The sequence below is a fragment of the Musca autumnalis genome, unplaced genomic scaffold, assembly GCF_047663935.1.
Source record: "Musca autumnalis isolate F117 unplaced genomic scaffold, ASM4766393v1 scaffold_2, whole genome shotgun sequence".
Classification (NCBI taxonomy): domain Eukaryota; kingdom Metazoa; phylum Arthropoda; class Insecta; order Diptera; family Muscidae; genus Musca; species Musca autumnalis.
The window spans coordinates 37,031,789-37,052,439 of record NW_027411755.1 but is presented as its reverse complement, the minus strand read 5'-3'; the positions used below and the strand labels follow the sequence as shown (position 1 = coordinate 37,052,439).

General features: G+C 32.2%; 1 protein-coding gene across 1 annotated transcript in view; it reads right to left on the bottom strand.

Annotated features, from left to right (window-relative positions):
- Positions 1–490: 490 nt before the first annotated feature.
- LOC141393919 (WD repeat and FYVE domain-containing protein 3-like) overlaps positions 491–20,651 on the bottom strand; it is a 99,350-nt gene continuing 79,189 nt past the window's right edge. Inside the window, 13 exon segments of the mRNA XM_073967546.1 lie at positions 491–669; positions 6,756–6,870; positions 6,952–7,086; positions 7,151–7,258; positions 7,328–7,531; positions 7,604–7,790; positions 7,853–8,464; positions 8,528–8,828; positions 8,907–9,010; positions 12,799–12,929; positions 12,991–13,270; positions 13,329–13,547; positions 13,617–14,748. Of these exon segments, the coding sequence (XP_073823647.1) occupies positions 504–669; positions 6,756–6,870; positions 6,952–7,086; positions 7,151–7,258; positions 7,328–7,531; positions 7,604–7,790; positions 7,853–8,464; positions 8,528–8,828; positions 8,907–9,010; positions 12,799–12,929; positions 12,991–13,270; positions 13,329–13,547; positions 13,617–14,748 (3,694 nt within the window). The 3' untranslated portion in view covers positions 491–503.

Here is a 20,651-nt window from a genome sequence, read left to right as displayed (position 1 = left end):
TGACAGCCAATGCCCTCCAGGACAGTTGTATTAGATTCATGACAATAATATTGAAATTTTAGGCCAACGAACTTCTCCGTCTTTGTGTTACATTTTCTTATTTTCTTGTTTGTATTGTTGTTTTATTTCTGTTTTTTTTTTCATAGTTTTTGTTTAATATTATTATTGTATTTATTTTTTAACACTATTTACTTTTTTCTCTATACTTAACAACTAATTATTCTTTTTTTCTTAATATTTTTTATATATTTATTTATATGTATTTATGTGTGTATCTTTTTCTTAAGTTCATTTATAATTTAATTTTTTGGTATAATGTTTTTAAATTATTTTTTTATATTTTTATTCTTTTTTCTTTATAGTTTGTAAAAGGTACATTTACTCTTTTCGGTTTCTCTGTAAAACTATGTATGTATGTGTGTGTGTTTTATATTCATAAATGTATGTCTTTTTTAATAATTATTTTTCCTTCTAAAATATATTAATATTATTTTTATTGTTTATTAATTGTCAACAGATGTCGCCCGTAATTGTGCATAACACGACTGACACACTCGCACCGGTTTCAATATTCGCAAACGTGATATTTCCGATTCGAAACGGCTACATTTATTACAGAACACCTGACCACAATTGCGACAGTGGTGTTTACGTTCATATAATGTAAATCTGAAAAGAAAGGGAAGATGGATAAAGAAATATTTGGTTACAGTTTGGTTTTCAAATAATGTACCCAAAACAAGTAAAAAAGTATCCGTCAACTGTGCCGCCAGAGATATAATCTCAGCATCGCTAATTCCTCAAAAAATAGTATTAAACAAGTAAGAAAAGTCTATAGTCGGACGGAGCCGACCATGGGATACCCTATACCACTATCCCTGGACAATCGCTCTCCACGGAACTTCTTTTCAATGATTGTGAAAATTTAATGATCAAATATCCGAGATGTTATGTATAATACTTATGACCAAAACCAAAAAGTTATCTAGCACGACAAAGACATTTTTGTAGCAGGAATGGAAAATTTAGTTCACACAAACTAAAATGTAATGAAACCCACTTATGTAGTACTACTACTTCCGTTGTTTAACCGCTATGTTATTGAAATTTTTACCAATTTCACGCAAAAGTTTCAGTCCATTTAACCCGCTAAGTATTATCTGATCTTCACGTTGGTTTGTACGCTTCTTCTTCATCATAAACTCAAACTTTGTTTAAAATTTTGCGGGTTATTATTTTGATCCATTTCATCCCCTGAACATTTCACGATCATCACCAAAAACTATCATTTCTATTCTGGCCCGAACCCAACCTCCTTAGAAAATTCGTTACAATCGGTCCATAATTGCGGCCTTAAGCTTGTTTACAATTTTTAATGGACGGACACACATCGCTAAATCGCTTTATCTCGTCGAGATATGAATTTTGGCATACCAAATAAGGGGTCTAGGATGAATATTTCGTGGTGTTACATAAACTTTTGGAGAGACAATATGTAGCATTGGATAAAAATGTGGTTCTCTACACAGAACCTATTATATATTAGGCAGTAGGCCCGTTATCTAGCAAACACTTTATTGCAATTCACATCAGAGGAAAGGTCAGTAGTTTTTTTCCATATGTAGGATACTTTGCGAAATATATATGTCCTCAAGGAATTAAAATATCGACAAAAAAAAAATATATTTTGCATACAAAGGTAATGGTCCATTTCACCCGCTAAAGAATATCAGATCATCATTCAAAATTGTAGGCATCTTTTTCGACCTATACTCTTACCCGGTGCAAAATTTCGTGACTATTGATGTATAATTGCGACTTCTAGCGAGTTTATTATTACACTACAAACAAATAACGGAATATATTAGGCTGTAACTCTGTTATCTGATCATGCACACCAACATAATTAGCATCAATTGAAAGGTCAAGCGTTCCACTTTCAAGTATATCTCACTTGTCCGGAATGTCACTTCCAGGAATTAAGATATAAGCTGTATATTAAAAAATTTCACAATTTTCACACAAAAGTTTTGGTCCATTTAACCATCTCAAATTGCAAGCTTCTCCTTTGTGATATACTCTTACCTTATTTAAAATTGCGCGTTGATCGGACTATTATTGAGACCTACAGAGCCGCTAGAAAATTGGATAAATATTTTGTTTTTGGTCCATTTCACCCGCTAAATATTTCACGATAATCACCAATAAGAATAGGGATCTATTCTGATCTGAACCCGACCTCCTTACCAAATTTCGTGACGATCGGTCCATAATTGCGGCCTGGAGCGTGTTTACAATTTATAATGGACAGACGGACGGACGGACGGACAGACACACATCTCAAAATCGCTTTATTTCGTCGAGATATGAAGATTGGTATACCACATTGGGGGTCTCCGACGAATATTTCGCGGTGTTACATGAATTTTTACCAAAACAAACTTATAATACCCTTTTCCACATTGTGGTATAGGGTATAAAAATTCAAGAAGTCTTCTAGTTCTTTAAAAAAAAATATTAAAAAATCCACTAGGTATTCTTGTTCTTCAAAAAATATTTTTAAAAAAATCCACGAGGACTTCTAGTTCCTCAAAAAGTATTTTTAAAAAATGCACAAGATCTTCTGGTTCTTCAAAAAAATATTTTTAAAAAATCCAAACGCGTTTTTGTCCTCAAAATATTTTTGAAAAATCCACGACTGGTTGTTGATCCTCAAATATATTTTTAAAAAAGCCACGATCCTCAAAAAATACTTTAAAAAAATCCACAATCCTCAAACAATATTTTTTAAAAAATCCACGATCCTCAACAAATATTTTTAAAAAATCCACGAACCTCAAAAAATCTTTTTATAAAATTCCATGATCGTTAAACAACATTTTTAAAAAATCTACAACTCTTAAACAATGTTTTTAAAAAGTCCAAGATCCTCAAATAATATTTTTAAAAAAATCAGGATCCTAAAAAAAAATATTTTTTAAAAAATCCAAGATCCTCAAATAATATTTTTAAAAAATTCAGGATCCTCAAAAAATATTTTTTAAAAAATCCACGATCCCCAAAAATGTTGTTAAAAAAATCCACAATCCTCAAAAAAATATTTTTAAAAAAATCCTCGATCCTCAAAAAATATTTTTAAAGATCCACGAAGCTCAAAAACTATTTTTAAAAAATCCGCGACACTCAAAAAATAGTTTTAAGAAATCCACGAACCTCAAAAATATTTTTAAAAAATCCACGATCCTAAAAAAATATTTTAAAAAAATTACCATCCTCAAAAATATTTTTAGAAAATCCACAATCCTTAAACAATATTTTTAAAAACTTCACGATGCTCAAACAAGATTTTTAAAAAATCCACGATGCTCAAACAGTATTTTTAAAAAATCCACCATGCTCAAAAAAAAAAATTTAAAAATATTTTTATAAAGTCCAATAAACTCAAAAAAAAAAATTAAAAAATCCAAGATCCTCAAATAATATTTTTAAAAAATTCAAGATCCTCAAAAAATATTTTTAAAAAATCCACGATCCTCAAAAAATATTTTTATAAAGTCCAATACACTCAACAAATATTTTAAAAAATCCAAAAATCCTCAAAAAATATTTTAAAAAATCCAAAAATCCTCAAAAAATATTTTTTAAAAAATCCAAGATCCTCTAATAATACTTTTAAAAAAATCAGGATCCTCAAAAAATATTTTTTTAAAAAATCCACGATCCCCAAAAATATTGCTAAAAAAATCCACAATCCTCAAAAAAAAAAAAATTAAAAAATCCACGATCCTCAAACAGAATTTTTAAAAAATCCACGATCCTCAAAAAATATTTTTAAAAAATTCCACGATCCCTTAACAATATTTTTAAAAAATCTACTACCCTCAAATAACGCGTTTTTGTCCTCAAAATATTTTTGAAAAATCCACGATTTGTTGTTGATCCTCAAAAATATTTTTCAAAAAACCAAGATTCTCAAAAAATATTTTTAAAAAAGCCACGATGCTCAAGAAATATTTTTAAAAAAACCGCGATCCTCAAGAAATATTTTTAAAAAATCCACGATCCTCAAAAAATATATTAAAAAAGCCCACGGTCCTCAAATAAGATTTTGTAAAAAATCCACAATTCTCAAAAAATATTTTAAAAAAAATCCACAATCCTCAAAACAATATTTTTTAAAAATGCACGATCCTCAAAAAATATTTTTAAAAAATTCAGGATACTCAAAAAATATTTTTACCTTTCTTCAGACAATGATCACCGCGATGTTTATCATTGTCAATCATAACAAAAAAAAAATCAGGATCCTCAAAAAAAAAAATTTTAAAAAATCCACGATCCTCAAAAAAATATCTTTAAAAAATCCACGATCCTCAAAAAAAAAATTTTAAAAAATCCACGATCCTCAAAAAAATATTTTTAAAAAATCCACGATCCTCAAAAAAATATTTTTAAAAAATCCACGATCCTCAAAAAATGTTTTTAAAAAATCCACGATCCTATCAAAAAATATTTAAAAAAAATCTTACTCAAAAACTATTTTTTAATAATATTTAAAAAAATCTACGATCCTCAAAAAATATTTTTAAAAAATTCAGGATCCTCAAAAAATATTTTTACCTTTCTTCAGACAATGATCACCGCGATGTTTATCATTGTCAATCATAACAAAACAAATAAAAATTCATAATCCTCAAAACATATTTTTAAAAAATCCACGATACTCAAATAACATTTTTAACAAGTCCACGATACTCCAATAATATTTTTAACAAGTCCACGATCCTTAAACAATGTTTTTAAAAAATCCACGATCCTCAAAAATATTTTAAAATAATCACGAAACTCAGAAAAAAAATTAAAAATCAACGATCCTCAATTTTTTTTTAAAGTCCACGACGATCGACTAATATTTTTAATAAATCCACGATCCCCATTTTTTTTAAAATCCACGACGATCAACTAATATTTTTAATAAATTCACGATCCTCAAAAAATATTTTTAAAGATCCACGAAGCTCAAAAACTAATTTTAAAAAGTCCACGACACTCAAAAAATATTTTTAAGAAATCCACGAACCTCAAAAATATTTTTAAAAAATCCACGATCCTCAAAAAGTATTTTAAAAAATTACCATCCTCAAAAATATTTTTAAAAAATTCACAATCTTCAAACAATATTTTTAAAAAATTCACGATGGTCAAAAAAATATTTAAAAAAATCCACGATCTTCAAACAATGTTTTTTAAAAAATCCACGATCCTCAAAAAATATTTGAGAATCGTGCATTCTCAAAAAATATTTTTTTTTTTTAAATTCATGGCGATTAAATGATTTTTTTTTAATTCACGATCCACAAAGAGTATTTTTAAAAAATCCAGGGTCTCAAAAAATATTTTTTTAAAAATTCCCGATCCTCAAAAAATATTTTTTTTTTAAATCCACAATCCTCAAAAAAAGTTTTAAAAAATCCACAATCCACAAAGAATATTTTTAAAAATACACGATCCTCACAAAATATTTAAAAAAAAACCAATGACCCTCAAAACGTTTTTTTAAAAAACTCCCCGATACTCAAAACTTTTTTTGAAAAAATCAACGATTCCCAAAAAATATTTTTAAAAATTCCAACATCCTCAAAAAATGTTTTTAAAACAACAATGATCCTCAAAAAATATTTTTAAAAAATTCATGATCCTCAAGAAATATTTAAAAAAAATTAAGAACCTCAAAAAAAATTTTAAAATTCCTCAAAAATTATTGTTAGAAAAACCACGATCCTTACAGGTAACTAGCTTCGCTACGCCGCAGTACATTTACTTGTAGGCCAATTTTCATTGAAATCGGACAAATATTGCGTTTTGGTGTATCAAATACTTGAAATCGGACAGAAATATATATGGGAGCTATATCCAAATCAGTAGTGCGATTCTCTAACTCATTTTTTGAGTTACCGACAAAAATCGGTAAAATTAAAACGCAAAATTATGAATGAAAAAGTTCAAATAAAAGTTGACAACACTCTTGATATCGGTAGGACTTTGCGAAAGCTTTTTATTCGTCGCTAACTTACCGAAAATATCGGTAATTACCCAAATTATGAGCATTTTAATTTTACCGACATTTGTCGGTAACTGAAAAAATGAGTTAGAGAATCGCACTACTGAACCGATTTCGATATATTTTGGCACATTTAGTTATAGGCCAAATTCGGTCACACATTCCAAATTTCATTGAAATCGGACATATATAGCGTTTTTGGTACATCAAATACATAAAATCGGCCGAAAATATATATGGGAGCTATATCCAAATCTGAACCGATTTCATTATAATTTGGCAAATTTATTTCTAGACCCAATTCCATAACACATTCCAAATTTCATTGAAATTGGACATACATATCGTGTTTGATGCATGGAATACATGAAATCGGCCGAAAATATATAGTTTGGAAAATTTATTTTTAGGCCAAATTTCGTCACACATTCCAAATTTGGAGACTGTACCTGTAACCGTTCATCAGATATCTGCATACAAAATCTAAATTTCTTGGAGGTACCTCCGATCCTGAGGCTATATCACCGGATCGGCGCGGAATTTTCCAAATTTAATATAGCCTATTTTACTTTCAGACGATGTTGCAATATACCCTCAAAATTTCAGGAAGATCTATTCAGTGGTTTTCGATTCCATAAATTACAAACAAACAAACGTACAAAAATGTTCCTCTTTTATAGATATAGATACTTACTTAACATGACATTTAACACACTGATCAGCTCCTTCATCCTTAAGCCAATGATCAGCCACACCACGGCCGGGTTGTTCAGTAACACACCATGAATAGATGCGGCCACGGGCATCACCTAAAGACAAAAGGAGAACAAAAATAATACAAATCATGAGAAACATTTCCAAAATGTTAAATTTTATTCTTGTCAACTTACCCACATAAAGGATCTTATGATCTTTTGATACCGTCAAGGCTGTTATACTGGCCGGTTCGGCATTATCTTTGCGATCATAGGCCGTGTGCATGGTTAATTTTGAACGGAACATTAATTGACGTTGCCATTTAAAGCCTGAGGTTATAAAAAACAAAATAGCAATAAAGAAATGCATCGAAATATCGAGCAGAACCCTTACCTTTCTTCAGACAATGATCACCGCGATGTTTATCATTGTCAATCATAACAAAACCATCTGTGAGACTGGTGTCCGATTTGCTGGGTCGCATTGTGGAGCGTTCTTCTTCTGGTTGCAAAGAACAAAATCAAACATTTATTATTTAAATTAAAAAAAAACCTTTTAAAGTAAACCTACCTTCATTACCCTTATTGCCTCCTGAACCCTCTACCGTTGATGATTTAATTTCATGCAGAGATTTCGCACCAGAAAATGAAGATTTTCGCCGCTCTGATGTCATAGGAATTTCACATTCTTTCATTGGTTTATCTGATTGTGTTGAGTTGTTTGAATGCTGCGATGCTTCTGATATGCTACTTTCGGAAGCTGATTTATGGATTTCTAAAAAAGGGGTAAATGATTTTGAGGTTAGGTATACAACGGCATCTACGAAAGTGAGAAGGTAATGCCTACCATTATCATCATGTGAAGATATGCTTTGCATTTGTTTAAATAATTCCATTTTCTTGGATGTTTCTCCTCCCGCAGCAGCCTCATCTTCTTTGTCCGAGCCGGTATCTGGATTTTCCTGGGATTTTATCTCGGCATAACGTTTCAGTTTCCGTTCAATTGGAACTTGGACATATTCTAGAGACCACATCTATCAAGAAAACAATGGAGTTATAGATAATGTACCCAAAGGAGTCTGTGTGCTCCACCTACCCTCACAACACCATCTGTTGACCCAGTCATAACAACATTTTGTGGATCCCATTCGCGAATTTGTGAAAAGGCAACACATAATATCTGCTGCATACGATCGGCACTACCCACGCTAGTATTTACCGTGGCCAAGGGGTCACCATTAATAGACCATACATGCAACCATGTGGCGGAACATGTTGCAATATCACCCGTCAGTTCATTAATGGCCACCGCTGCCACAACTCCCACATGGCCTGGCAACTGTCGTACAAATGTAAACCTTGTCATATCCCAAACGATCGCCGTACCATCTCTTGAACCCGAGACAATGACATTATATGCCGCACTGGCTGCCAAGCAGGTGACAGCATCCGTGTGGCCGTGCAGAGAATGTTTCACCGTTAAACTTTTACGATTTGCATCAAATTTCCATATTGTAATAACTGAACTTGTACCCGCTGTGATGATCATTTTTGAGTTGGGACAAGCACAGGCCAAAATTTCACCAGAATTTTGAGCAGCTGCTTCCGAGACAAACGAAGCACGATCTGTATCATAGAGCCCAATGCGCAGCGAGTGATCGGCAAAGCCCCAGGCAATGTATTTGGTATATGAAGGAGGCATCATAACCTGGAAAGAAGAGAGAGACGACTTTTAACATCTTTCTTTCCTTAAGAGGATTGCTGACCTTACCTTATTTTGTTCCACAGCAAAAACAGTCTTATCTGGTTGCAATATCTGACCCACTGGACCTTTCAGCTCCTTAATGGGTTGAAGGCTCGGTTTCAAATTATCCAAATTATGGAAGAACAAACGATCCGACTGTAAAACAGTGGTATTACCCTGTATCAAAGCGCTTGGATCGATTAATGTGGAATGCCTTGAGCCAGACATTTTCTTGGCGGGATGGGGTTTCTTAAATAGCTGCTTTGGTATTTGACCAAAATTATTAATGAAACCAATTGTGGCATTTTTCTTCAAGGGATCATCAATGCTAAAATGAAGAGAGGGTGGAGAGAGTTAGATTTTAATGAACTCTGAGTGTGGTGTATGAGAAAAAGTGTCGACTTACTTGTAGATATCCACATTTCCTTCATAGAACAAATGATGGAAAACATTAGTAGCCTCCACGGCAGCCGGACCTTGTTGTTTGTGGCCAAATATTAGATCGATCCACTGAAAGACAGGACAATAAAATGGAACAAATAAAAATCAACGTAAAAAAATAAACATATATTTTAACAAATCCACATTTATGAATAAAATTAAAAAAAAATATTTTTAAATCTAAAAATATTATTTTTACTCTAAAAAATCTACGATTATTGAAAAAATATTTTTAAAAAACCAACTATTATTGAAAAATATTTTTTTAAAAATCCACGATTATTGAAAAAATATTTTTTTAAAAATCCACGATTATTGAAAAAATATTTTTTTAAAAATCCACGATTATTGAAAAAATATTTTTTTAAAAATCCACGTTTATTGAAAAACAATTTTTAAAAAATCCACGGTTATTGAAAAATAATTTTTTAAAATCCACGATTATTGAAAAAATATTTTTTTTTTTAAAAATCCACGATTATTGAAAAAATATTTTTTTTAATAAATCCACGATTATTTAAAAAATATTTTTTTTTTTTTAAAATCCACGATTATTGAAAAAATATTTTTTAAAAAATCCACGATTATTGAAAAAAATATTTTTTAAAAAATCCACGATTATTGAAAAAATATTTTTTGAAAAAAATCCACGATTATTGAAAAAATATTTTTTGAAAAAATCCACGATTATTGAAAAAATATTTTTTAAAAAATCCACGATTATTAAAAAAATATTTTTTAAAAAATCCACGAATATTAAAAAAATATTTTTTAAAAAATCCACGATTATTAAAAAAATATTTTTTAAAAAACCCACGATTATTGAAAATAATTTTTAAAAAATCCACGATTATTGAAAAAAATCTATTTTAAAAAATTCACGATTATTGAAAAAAAAATTTTTAAAATATCCACGATTATTGAAAAACTATTTTTTGAAAAATCCACGATTATTGAAAAAATATTTTTTGAAAAAAATCCACGATTATTGAAAAAATATTTTTTGAAAAAATCCACGATTATTGAAAAAATATTTTTTAAAAAATCCACGATTATTAAAAAAATATTTTTTAAAAAATCCACGAATATTAAAAAAATATTTTTTAAAAAATCCACGATTATTAAAAAAATATTTTTTAAAAAACCCACGATTATTGAAAATAATTTTTAAAAAAACCACGATTATTGAAAAAAATCTATTTTAAAAAATTCACGATTATTGAAAAAAAAATTTTTTAAAAAATTCACGATTATTGAAAAAAAATTTTTTTAAAAAATCTACGATTATTGAACAAATATTTTTTAAAAAAATTCACAATTATTGAAAAAATATTTTTTAAAAAATCACGATTATTGAGAAAATATGTAAAAAAATTACGATTATTGAAAAAGTATTTTTTTAAAAAATCCACGATTATTTATAAAATTCACGATTATTGAAAAAATATTTTATAAAAAATCCACGATTATTGAAAAAAACCCGCAATTATTGAAAAAGTATTTTTTAAAAAATCCACGATTATTGAAAACATATTTTTTTTATATTGAAAAAATGATTTTTTTTAAAAATCCACGATTATTGAAAAAATATTTTTTAAAAAATTCACGATTATTGAAAAAATATTTTTTAAAAAATTCACGATTATTGAAAAAATATTTTTTAAAAAATCCACGATTATTGAAAATATATTTTATGAAAAATCCACGATTAATGAAAAAATATTTTTAAAAAATCCACGATTTTTGAAAAAATATTTTTTAAAAAATCCGCGATTATTGAACAAATATTTTTTAAAAAAATCACGATTATTGAAAAAATATTATTTAAAAAACCCCGCGATTATTGAAAACATTTTTTTTAATATTGATTTTTTTTTCAAAAAATCCACGATTTTTGAAAAAATATTTTTTAAAAAATCCCGCGATTATTGAAATTTTTTTTTTATATTGAAAAAATGCTTTTTTAAGAAACCCAGGATTATTGAAAAAATATTTTTTAAAAAATCCACGATTATTGAAAAAATATTTTTTAAAAAATCTACGATTATTGAAAAAATATTTTTTAAAAAATCCACGATTATTGAAAAAATATTTTTTAAAAAATCCACGATTATTGAAAAAATATTTTTTAAAAAATCCACGATTATTGAAAAAATATTTTTTAAAAAATCCACGATTATTGAAAAAATATTTTTAAAAAAATCCACGATTATTGAAAAAATATTTTTTAAAAAATCCACGTTTATTGAAAAACAATTTTTAAAAAATCCACGGTTATTGAAAAATAATTTTTTAAAATCCACGATTATTGAAAAAATATTTTTTTTAAAAAATCCACGATTATTGAAAAAAATATTTTTTTTAATAAATCCACGATTATTTAAAAAATATTTTTTTTTTTAAAAATCCACGATTATTGAAAAAACATTTTTTTAAATAATCCACGATTATTGTAAAAATGTTTTCTGAATAAAATCCACGATTATTGAAAAAATGTTTTCTGAATAAAATCCACGATTATCGAAAAAATATTTTTTTATAAAATCCACGATTATTGAAAAAATATTTTTTTATAAAATCCACGATTATTGAAAAAAATATTTTTTAAAAGTCCACTATTATTGAAAAAATATTTTTTTATAAAATCCACGATTATTGAAAAAATATTTTTTAAAAAATCCATGATTATATTTTTAAAAAATCCACGATTATTGAAAAAAAAATTTAAAAAAAACACGATTAATAAAAAAATATTCTTTAAAATATCTACGATTATTGAAAAAAATATAGTTTAAAAAATCCACGACTATTGCAAAATATCCAGAATTATTGAAAAAAATTAAAAATCAACGATTGTTAAAAAAATATTTTTTTTTAAAAAATCCACGATTATTGAAAAAAAAATATATTTTTTTTTTAAATCCAGGACTATTTAAAAAATATTTTTTTTTAAAATCCACGACTATTTAAAAATATTTTTTTTTAAAAAATCCACGATTATTGAAAAATTATTTTTAAAAAAATCCACGATTTTTGAAAAAAATATTTTTTAAAAAATCCACGATTTTTGAAAAAAATATTTTTTAAAAAATCCACGATTATTGAAAAAAATATTTTTTAAAAAATCCACGATTATTGAAAAAAAATATTTTTTAAAAAATCCACGATTATTGAAAAAATATTTTTTAAAAAATCCACGATTATTGAAAAAATATTTTTTAAAAAAACCACGATTATTGAAAAAATATTTTTTAAAAAATCCACGATTATTGAAAAAATATTTTTTAAAAATCCACGATTATTGAAAAAATATTTTTTAAAAAATCCACGATTTTTGAAAAAATATTCTTTAAAAAATCCACGATTATTGAAAAAATATTTTTTAAAAAATCCACGATTATTGAAAAAATATTTTTTTAAAAATCCACGATTATCGAAAAAAATTATATTGAATTTTTTTTTTTTAAAAATCCACGATTATTGAAAAAATATTTTTTAAAAAATCCACGATTATTGAAAAAATATTTTATAAAAAATCCACGGGTAATGAAAAAATATTTTTTAAAAAATCCACGATTATTGAAAAAATATTTTTTAAAAAACCCCGCGATTATTGAAAAATAAAATTATATTGAAAAAATGTTTTTTTTTTTAAATCCACGATTATTGAAAAAGTATTTTTTAAAAAATCCACGATTATTGAAAAAATATTTTTTCAGATGGTCTATAAAGACTACCTTCAGCTGGTCTATAAAGACCACCTTCAGCTGGTCTATAAAGAACATCTTCAGCTGATCTATAAAGACCACCTTCAGCTCTTCCATAAATACTATCTTAACATCCTTTTATATCCTTACCAAATGTAAATTCTGGCTAACATAATCACACTCCAAGGCATTGCGATGTAATCTGATAAATTCTCTTGGATCCTGTTTGGCCCAAGGTGGTAAGATGACATCATTTAAGGTTTCACCATTTTGTTTAGTACCTTGAAGAAAGACAGACAGATTAATACTCTTTTAGGTGGCTCCTACTATCTTTCAACTTACCCAAATCAAAATTATTCGAATTGGTTATAAATTCTGGGAGGTAGAAAAATTCAGGTATTAACTCTTTTACATCAGCCATATTGAATTTGGAGGCCGACAACCAGGCCTCCTTTAGGCTGTGGAACATACGATCAGCCAAATCAAAATGACCTCCTTGCAAACGCAAGAAATGCTGGGTAAATGGTTCCAAACGTACCAAATATGAGCAAACAATCATGGCCGAAGAGTAATGGGTGCCATAGTGATAGGGTGGTGTTTCACCATGAGGGTCATCCCATTCCTAAAAAAAGAGAAATCTTAAATTTTGTTCGGATAATAAGAATCTTTGAGATACTCACCTTAAATCTTTTCTGAAACTGTTCCAGTCTCTCCTCGGATTGAGCACCCATGGGTTTGGAGAAATCGCGGAATGTTTTGGGATTATTAAAATCCAATTCTTCTGAGTCATAGTCAGCCAATATCCAGGGGAATACTGGATACTGCATGAGATCATTGTATGAGCGACCAGCCAAGGTATTTAAATGCATCAAATATTGGAAGTTGGAAATTTCACCACGCTACAGGAAAACAATAAAAATAATTAATTAAACATTTTCAACCAAAAACCCCGTCCACAAAATACTTACCACCCATCTCTGGGTAACCGAAGTTTCGCCAATTAAACTACTAAATATTCCCGAAGTCTGCTCAACACTGGCGGTTCTCTTTTGCCCAGCCACTGATTGTTGGGCATTATCATTAATGGCTGTGGCATGGGCCATAAACCTTTGATACACCTTGTTGCGGACTTTCCTGGGAAAACTTAGCAAATAATTACGACCATCTTCGGAAAACACCTCCAAGGCAATGGGTTGCAGCAAATAGCGTCTCTTGTGGACCTCTCGAATCTCTTCATAGGCAAATTTGGAGCATTGACGCACCTTGTGCTGCCTTGTTGTACCACCCGAATTCGGTATAATTGGCTCATATGCTCCCGGAGGCAATGTATCAATATCTTTAATTTCCCGATTCTTAAGCAAAGTAAACCCATCAACAATATAACAATGTTCCTTGCCGAACAGCAGCAGACCCTCAAAGGTGTCCAGACCCTGTATGCGGGCACATCTAAACATAAAGGAAATCTTTTCCTGATCTTCCAACAGCCTTAAGAATGTCTCATTATCGCCAATGTTTGACATTTCATCATCTTCCTCATCATCATCGGGAGCATTGGCATCTAACGATTCCTGCGTATGGGCAATACGATGTTCATTGGGCGATTGTGGTGGTGTTGTGGTCGTACCACCTGGTTCACTTTTTGATGTTTGCAGCTGGGGATGGGCATGTGATTGTTGTCCCGAGGCTTTTAACAGCTGATTGGCATCTACGGAATGTTGATGTTGTAGTGATTGTTGTTGTTGCAGCGAATCTGTTTCACACAATATACGTGGAGGCTGCTGACAGTGGGTATAGTAGATTTTACTATCAAAACTTGTAGCAACCTTATATTTCAATTGACGATTATCGGGCATATCCAATTCCGGACGATAGGGGTATTGCAGATAGAAGAGATCATTACGCATGGTTTTCTTACGCATACGATGTGGCCCTTCCGTAGTATCCAGTATCCATTTATCTAGAGTGGAACAACCTTCAGGGCCCCATAGGCCACGTTCTCGCGTCAGTTCCGTTTCTGATTGTACCCAATCCTGATAGACATAACGTTGTGTGTGTTGTAACATTTGAAGGTATTGTTTACAGCGTAACTCCCAGAGGTCTCTGAAAATGGAGATGTTTACAAAAAGTGTGGTTAGAAAATTGTTCAAGAAAAAAGTGAGGTTATGATAGTAGGAAAAGTCTATGATCTATCACGAGAGGAGATTTTATAGACGAAGGAAAGCGAATCATTATAGACGGCTAGAAGGGAGACTTTATTGTCAATTTAACGGGGAGCTGAAGGTCGTATTTATAGACGAGCTGAAGGTCGTCTTTATAGACGAGCTGAAGGTCGTCTTTATAGACGAGCTGAAGGTCGTCTTTTTAGACGAGCTGAAGGTCGTCTTTTTAGACGAGCTGAAGGTCGTCTTTTTAGACGAGCTGAAGGTCGTCTTTATAGACGAGCTGAAGGTCGTCTTTATAGACGAGCTGAAGGTCGTCTTTATAGACGAGCTGAAGGTCGTCTTTATAGACGAGCTGAAGGTCGTCTTTATAGACGAGCTGAAGGTCGTCTTTATAGACGAGCTGAAGGTCGTCTTTATAGACGAGCTGAAGGTCGTCTTTATAGACGAGCTGAAGGTCGTCTTTATAGATGAGCTGAAGGTCGTCTTTATAGATGAGCTGAAGGTCGTCTTTATAGATGAGCTGAAGGTCGTCTTTATAGATGAGCTGAAGGTCGTCACTATAGACGAGCTGAAAGTAGTCTTTATAGACGAGCTGAAGGTCGTCTTTTTAGACGAGCTGAAGGTCGTCTTTTTAGACGAGCTGAAGGTCGTCTTTATAGACGAGCTGAAGGTCGTCTTTATAGACGAGCTGAAGGTCGTCTTTATAGATGAGCTGAAGGTCGTCTTTATAGATGAGCTAAAGGTCGTCACTATAGACGAGCTGAAAGTCGTCTGAGCTGAAAGTCGTCTTTATAGACGAGCTGAAGGTCGTCATTGAAGGCGACTTGAAGCCGGTCCTTAAAGATGATCTGAGGGGAGTCAATATAGACGAGCAGAAGGAAGCCTTTATAGACGAGCTGAAGGGAGTTTTTATAGACGAGCTGAACCGAGTCTTTATAGACGAGCTGAAGAGAGTCTTTATAGAAGAGCTGAAGAAAGTCGTTATAGTGTTATGTAACTAGGTCGGAGTGTAAAGGGGAAAGAGGCATACCTAGATGTCGCTGGTACGCGTTTGCCATTGAAGTATTTCGGTCTAGCTCAGTTGGCCGCTCCTGACCAGCCATAAACAAATTGATTCATTATCAATCACAAAATCACAAAAAAAAAGGAAATGCTTATTTAAATTCAAAAGAATTAAAGTTGTTGTTGTTGTTGATGGTACCCAAGGTGTTTGTTGGGTTACCTTGCCCTCCCAATGGATTTCTACACAAATCCCCAATGAGCCTCATCAATGATGATGGCTCCCAAAAATTCTGTTGACTGAACCTGTACCTTTACCTTACCTTTATGTTGATTTTTAATCCATTATAAATGTTGTTTATAATTGTTTGAATTTCATTTCATACCTATTGTTTTATTCTATAAGTGGTTTATAAACAATGGGTTAATAAGCTTATTCAAATGCTTATTGATATTATAGGACTTATAATTAACGATATTATGGTATAATTTATTATGTGTTATACTAAGGCAACAAAAAAAAATATATGAACTATAGTTTTACGATGGTGCTCCCATCTATTGTGCAATTTGTCTATATCGAAATCACCCTACCTACTCGAGCTCGACTAGTATAAGACGGGTACTGTATAGTCAATGTTCAAAAAAGACAAATGGGAAAACCATATCACTAAATGCTAACAACAATTATAAATTCATAGTTTGGGTAAATTCGGGTATGCCTAAAAGTATGCTTCGGCGTAGCGTGAACTAATTCAATGAACATCAAAACCACAGTTTATGTCTGATACAATTGAGTTCGCCGTGAAATTGATGTATGTATATACTCTTGTAAAAAAAAAAACAATCACTATAATATGGCAAATATTAACACTTTTATAAATGTGGCCCAAGGCGAATTTATAGAAGGTAGTTGCATGAATTACAACAACGAACGATTTTACAAAAACAACATTATTGTTAATGAAAATAAAATGTCAAAGAAATATTGAATAATCACTTTTAACTTCTATAAATTATGCCTCGGTGTGGCCTATAATTTTACTGTATAATAATACTGGATATATAATCACGAGATGATAATAATATTAAAATATCTAAATAATTCCGCTAATAAACTTCAAATTTAGGACTTTATGCAGTTAATCATTTGCAAATTACAATGATCACTAACAACAATGTCCTTCAATTCTCTATGATTTGGACTTACGCTTAATCTTATAAGGTACTTATCTCGGATTGATCCTCAAACAGTAGTCGTCTGTCAATTTAGAATGTTGATGGATTTTGATGAATATGGGATGATATATGTGGTGATGTGTGCTTTAACGGCTTGTCTATGGTGAGGTCTGGAAAAGGTGGGTGGCTTCTGGTGATGTATGACTGTTGGTGAAAAGTATCCAAACTGAATGTGGCTATGGTGGTGTATGGGTGCTGGTAAAAAAAGTGTTCAAAACTGAATGTGGCTATGGTGGTGTGTGGGTGCTGGTGAGAAAGTATCCAATATTGAATTTGTCTGTGACGATGTCCATGTAGAATATAATATTATTATGTGTGTTCTTAGAGGCGAACTACTTGATGTTGTTAGTTCCGATGTAATTAGGTGTAGATGACTTTAGGAAGACTTGGACATTCGTCATTGGTGTCATGGAAAAGCTGTTTTCAAAAAAACCAAGTGCTCCACAATTCAAAAGCGGTTCTCCATGGACGTAGACTGGTGTCGCCGTCGTGTCGGTTATGGTTTGGGCTTGTGGACCTCGAAGGCAATGACTTCCAAACAAACTTTTTTTTTTTCCAATGACGTAGGTGGTGTATACACGTGGTTGCTTGCGACAAGATGTTGATGATAGATGATAGTTGACCATTCCCGGTGATGTGTAAGTGATTGTCATTAGGACCAGGAGGTGACAAAAAGTTTAATTAGGAACTGTGGTTATTGCACATTCGATGGATGATGTGCCTTCCCTATTGCCGGTGCTGATCAAATTACCATGTAGACCGACATGTGCTGCGGTGTATCGGAGCCGTAGATGTTGATGGCGTCGCTGCTTGGTGGGGTTGCACCTGCAAATCTCCGTAATCTCCTAAAGTCATTAATTTCCTATTTCTGCCAAGGTATTGCTTGGTGTTAACCTGAACGAGTTAATTGATACGCCTTTATTATAACCCACAGATGTTAGCGCGGGATCCAGCTGTTGGACATCAAAGAATGCTTGTTAGGAAAAACGTTCAACAAACTGGTAATAATTCTTTTGGGATTTCGTTGCGTCAAATTGTGGAACTGTACACGTGGAAATGACAGATTTAAGCAACGGTATCGTGCGTATGAGGGCACGTGGTGTTAAATACCGTACACCGACACGTGGACCCAGATACTAAGGGTACAGTTATTCATTTCAGCGCGCAATTTCTTATTCTTTGGAAATCCCAATAAGAATATAAAAAACTGTGTTTCACCAGTTATGCGGAGGAATTGTAAATCCTCCAGAATTTTCTTTGATTTCGCTAACAAACACTTTATCTCTTTATCCAACCGCGGCGACTCGTTCTATTGCAATGCTTGCAATTTTATTTCGTGTTGCTTCACATGCGTATACATAGTCGGTTTGTCATAGTGTTGCCATGCTGTTCGACCAAAATGACAATCATGCTTGACGTATGATATTTGGGCTAAATGCATGCGTACTATACGCTGCGTTATTATTAGGTGGAGGGCGACATAACAATCCCGAACATGTTGTCGGAGGCCTGCCGAAGACTACTGATTCGGGAAGTCAACCGTATTAGTCGTGGGGAAGAACCGCGACCCTGATATACATGTTCATCAGTTATGGTATATATAAGTATATATATAAAAATCACAAATAAAAGCCGGGCAGTTACTTTGTTGGCACCATGTGCTGTAAATCTTTCGCGTGATAAACCCCTATTTTCCTTCCCTGAAGGTCTTCAATTTCATACAAGGAGTTTCCTACACATCTGGCAACTCTGCACTTTACAAACTTTTGACATAACTTAGAGTTAAGATGGCGCGAAGCGTCACTCAAAATGAAGTTTCTTCTAAGTATTTCCTGTCCCGGTTTGAAACTGACGTCGCGAGTCCTAGTGTTATACCGAGCCGCAGATTTTTCAAAAGAATCGTGGATTTGCGTTTTAATCTTCTCGCGGACTAAATTCAAAATATCGTGTTTCGGAACTATTTCAACCAAACCGTCTTCTAAAACTCCTAGTTTGTGTGCCAAATCATATGTGCTCGCGTGTGTAACCATGTGGGTGCCGAATAATGCGAAATACGGTGAACAACCAAGTGTCGTGTGAAAAGTGGACCTCAAAGAACATTCTATGGACGATATATTTCGGTCCCAATCGCGTTGATCTTCCGAAACATAAGTCCGGATCGCCGCGATTATGGTCCTATTTACGCGTTCCGATGCATTCGCCTGAGGCGAATACACGGCATTTCTAATCGGTCGACATCCATATTTGTTTAAAAATGAGGAAAATTCTAAAGAAGTAAATTGCTTTCCGTTATCGGAATGGACAATTTGTGGCACGCCAAATTTATGGAACACTTCGGATTCTAGAAATCTTATCACGTTTTTCGAGTTCGCCTTGGCTAGTGGCTTCAGCAAAACAAATTTTGTCAAGTGGTCTAACACAATAAAGATATACGTGTTTCCCAACCTTGACCTCGGAAAAGGTCCAATAAAATCTATAAAAATCTTTTGAAACGGCCTATCGGTAACGGTTTCGGTGCCCATCTTGGGTCTTAAAATGTGATTTGGGGCTTTGGATTGTTTACAAGCAATGCAGTGATTAATGAAGTTTCGGACTTGTTGAGCCATCTTAGGCCAATAAAAATATTGCCTCAGTGCCGCGATCGTACGTCCTATACCACAATGACAATTTACAGAAGAAGTGTGCGTCTTTTCAATAAGTGATTCGGTTAATGAACTTGGAATCCAAAGTTTCCAAATGAAATTTTCATGTACCGGAGTACCATCTGACGGGAGTGTCTTTTTGTAAACAAACGAATCGCTAATTTTCAAATCCGGTAAACTGTCCTGATTTTCCTGCACCATGGAAACTAATTGTGTATATTCTTCACCTTTAAACTCGGGTGAATCTAAATCAACAAGAGGCATTTCGTCAACAAACATATTGACTTCGTCCAGGTGAACGCGAGAAAGTGTATCGGCTACGACATTTTGTGATCCCTTGCGGTGCTGGATTTCAAAATTAAAGGCTTGGAGTTTTAAACTCCATCTTGCCAACCGACCACTGAGGTCCTTCTGTCCCATCAGCCATTTCAACGCGCTGTGATCCGTCACGACAGTGAATGGCATCATCTCGATAAAGGGGCGAAATTTCTTTATCGCACTAATGACTGCCAAACACTCCCGCTCCGCCACACTGTAATTCTGCTCAGCCTTGGAGAGCTGCGCAGAATGAAAGGCGATGGGACGTTCCAGACCAACAGCGTCTAGTTGGTACAAGACCGCACCTAGCCCAAGGTTTGAAGCGTCACACTGGACGTAGAACCTTTTGTCAAAGACGGGATGATGTAAAACAGGACTGGTAGTCAACGCTACCTTTAATTTATTAAAAGCTTCTATCGCCTGATCATCAAAGGAGAATGGTTTACCTTTCTTTAAAGTCCTAGTGAGAGGTGCTGTAATATCGGCATAGTTCTGAATGAACCGCCTGAACCATGAAGCCATTCCTAAAAATCGTCTAACTTCCCGAGCTGTCTTGGGGATTGGTATGTCGGTGATCGAATCTATTTTGGACGGATCCGGCTTAAGTTTTCCTTCACCCACTATATATCCGAGGTACCTTAAC